Below are 2721 nucleotides of genomic sequence, written 5' to 3'. Positions count from 1 at the left end.
TGGAAGGACTGATGCTGAACCTGAAGCTTCAACACTTTGGCCAGCAGATGTAAAAAGGTGACTCACTGGAAAAGACCCTGATGTTGGGAGAGATTGAAGGCAAAAGGAGGATGAGAGGATAGAGGATGAGATGGTTTGACAGCATAACCCACTCAATGAGCACGAAGTTGAACAAACTCCAGGAGAAAGCAGGGACACAGAGCCTCGTGTGCTACAGTCTATGGGGTTGCAAAGAGTTGGGCACTAGTTAGAGACTGAACAGCAATGTTCTGGCACTATATCTTAGTATATAAATGTAACTATAGAACTGACAAAATATTTAAAAGTCAATACTGAATGGCAATAAACAACTTTCTTATTCTCCCACTTCTTACATACATCGTCTTCACTTGGGTTGTACTCCTTGGATATCTGGATCTGAGAACCTTCCCTCCAACCAGAAGATGAATGCAACATTAGGAAGTGAACAAGCTAAAATTAAAGTCAGAGACAGCTCACTTTTATTTTCTGCAGTTCACAATCCCCAAACAAACTATGTGGACCTTGAGCCCACAAGCAGCAGCACAGGCACAAGATGAAGCCCGATCAAACTACTGCAGAAAGCAATGCTCTTGGGAATAACATTTGAGACTAGGGCACATAGGCTAGTTTTAAGGCTCTCTTCTGTGCTGAGACTGAGGAAAAAGGTGGGGCACGAAGTTCTGCAAGATCCACATCACCAGGGAAGCCTGCTCCAGACAGAAGTGGATGGCTATCTGGAGCAGGGCATGGTCTTCAGCAGTCAATCGGCTAAAAGGGAGGGAAAATGAAATTCATGTTCCCGCTGAGGAGGAAGAGCATGTCCTCCCTCTGTCCCCGCTCACTGACCAAGCCCAGAGCACCACACTTCTCCTCTAGGCCTAACCCACCATTATGGCTCCTCCTGCGCCTAGACTGGTCACCACCCACCACTCCCTCCCTCGCCCCGGCCCCCTTTAGAACTCACAGAACCAACATGTGGCCATTAATGTAGAGCTCCCTCTGAACCGGCCATCGCAGTTGAGTAAGTCGAGTCAGGATGCGGCGCGCGTTGTCTGCCTCCGCGTATGATGAGAAAGGTATGCCGAAGCTGCTGGTGGAAATACGGTTAAGGCACCATCCACACCAGTCATATTTCAGGCTCCCTGGGCTCGAGGAGACCCGCCTTCTCCCTCATGGCCGCCGCCAAACACCCTGCATATCACCGCCCGACCCTCTAGTTCCCTTCAGATTGCTTTTCCTCACCACTATCCACACTCGTCATTTTGCCTGTATGTCAGGCTCCCTGCTCACGGAGACCCACCTTCTCCCACAAGGCCACCACAGGACTCCCTGCATATCACCGCTCAACCCTCTGGATCACTTCAGGGTGTTTTTCCTCACCACCATGCACTGAGAGCCAGACCACCCCTGACCCATACCCTCCAGCCTCCCAGAGTACCCTCTTCCTATACTTTAGGCTCCGCAACCTGCAACCCTCCAAACCACCCCTAGCCCACACCCCAACCCTCGCAGCCGCCTGGCCCACCGGGGCTCCTGGAATAGGATACAACTGGAAGACTCGGTTACTCAGAACTCTGGCTCCGGGTGCAGTGTCTCCACCAGGCCCTGGTGCGTTGGGTGGCCCTGGGATCTGCGGAATGGCAGCGGCTGCGCCACCTGACTCTCCTGCAGCGCTGGGGCCTCTGGGATCAGCCATGTCACCGGAGCCGGCAGGGACTTCTCGACTGACGGCGTCTCCAGGGCCAGCTGGGATGCCAGGGCCATTGTGGCCAGCAGCACCACCCGGCACACCTTGGCCGCCATGTGCTGTACCCGCTGCAGAGGCCACGGCACCTGCGTCTTCATCGGCTGCCCTCATGGCTCCTCCACCATGTGCCTCGGACTCCATCTTGAAACCCTCTCCCCCTCCCTCCGCGTCAGGAAAGACTGAACCGTCCCTACAGATCCCAGCTCTGTACTGTGACCTGAAACTCAGCACGGGCAGAGCGCCTGCGCACACACACTCTGGTCCTGCCTCACGATTGGTTCCCACCAACCATCGGTTCCCGTGATGACTGCAGGCTCTCAGGCAATGGGTGCCCCCTGCTGAAACTTCCCGCGTTAGCGTGCCGTGTAGCCCCAACGCGCATGCGCAGACACACATACCCACGTGGTCTGGGCTCTCTGTGTCAGCCCTGCCTCGGGCCTGGAAACCTGGTAAATGGTGGTGCTCCAGGGCAATGGCACCCCACTCCAGTACTCTTGCCCGGAGAATCCCATGGACGGAGGAGCCTGGTGGGCTGCAGTCCATGGGGTCGCTAAGAGTCGGACACGACTGAGCGACTTCACTTTCCCTTTTCACTTTCATGCATTGGAGAAGGAAATGGCAACCCACTCCAGTGTTCTTGCCTGGAGAATCCCAGGGACGGGGGGTCTGGTGGGCTGCCGTCTATGGGGTTGCACAGAGTCGGCCACGACTGAAACGACTTAGCAGCAGCCACCCTTTAGTGTGGGGACAGCTCCTCAGTGCGCATGCTCAAACAGACCTTGCCCCACTCTTCAGGGAACCTGACCGTTGCCACTCCAAGCTTGCAAACCCCAAGTAAGCCCTGGTCCCTGTGCACCTCCATGTCTGTGCTGCAGCCAGCCTGGCGTCGCTCACAGGTGACCATCCTGCTGAGCGCAGGCCCCTGTCATCGACTCCCAGAAGTGAGTCGGGCA

The 2721-nt window shown here is 55.6% G+C and overlaps 1 protein-coding gene across 2 annotated transcripts; it reads right to left on the bottom strand.

Moving 5' to 3' along the window:
• Window positions 1–477: 477 nt before the first annotated feature.
• LOC147341080 (uncharacterized) lies at window positions 478–2395 on the bottom strand. 2 transcript variants are annotated; one of them, XM_086385881.1, is made up of 3 exons: window positions 1569–2395; window positions 986–1111; window positions 478–789 (listed from the first exon to the last, which is right to left on the bottom strand). In XM_086385881.1, the coding sequence occupies exons 1-3, from the start codon at window positions 2366–2368 to the stop codon at window positions 651–653; spliced, it is 1065 nt and encodes a 354-aa protein (XP_086242007.1). In that variant the 5' UTR covers window positions 2369–2395; the 3' UTR covers window positions 478–650. The 2 variants fall into 2 exon arrangements, with proteins under 2 accessions (XP_086242007.1, XP_086242008.1); XM_086385882.1 differs by having other exon boundaries at window positions 986–1108.
• Window positions 2396–2721: the final 326 nt, after the last annotated feature.

This window comes from Bos grunniens, chromosome X, assembly GCF_055505025.1.
Source record: "Bos grunniens cultivar Pamir isolate PY7600 chromosome X, Bosgru_T2T1.0, whole genome shotgun sequence".
Taxonomy (NCBI): domain Eukaryota; kingdom Metazoa; phylum Chordata; class Mammalia; order Artiodactyla; family Bovidae; genus Bos; species Bos grunniens.
The sequence above is the reverse complement of the archived record's forward strand: the minus strand, read 5'-3'. Positions and strand labels throughout refer to the sequence as shown.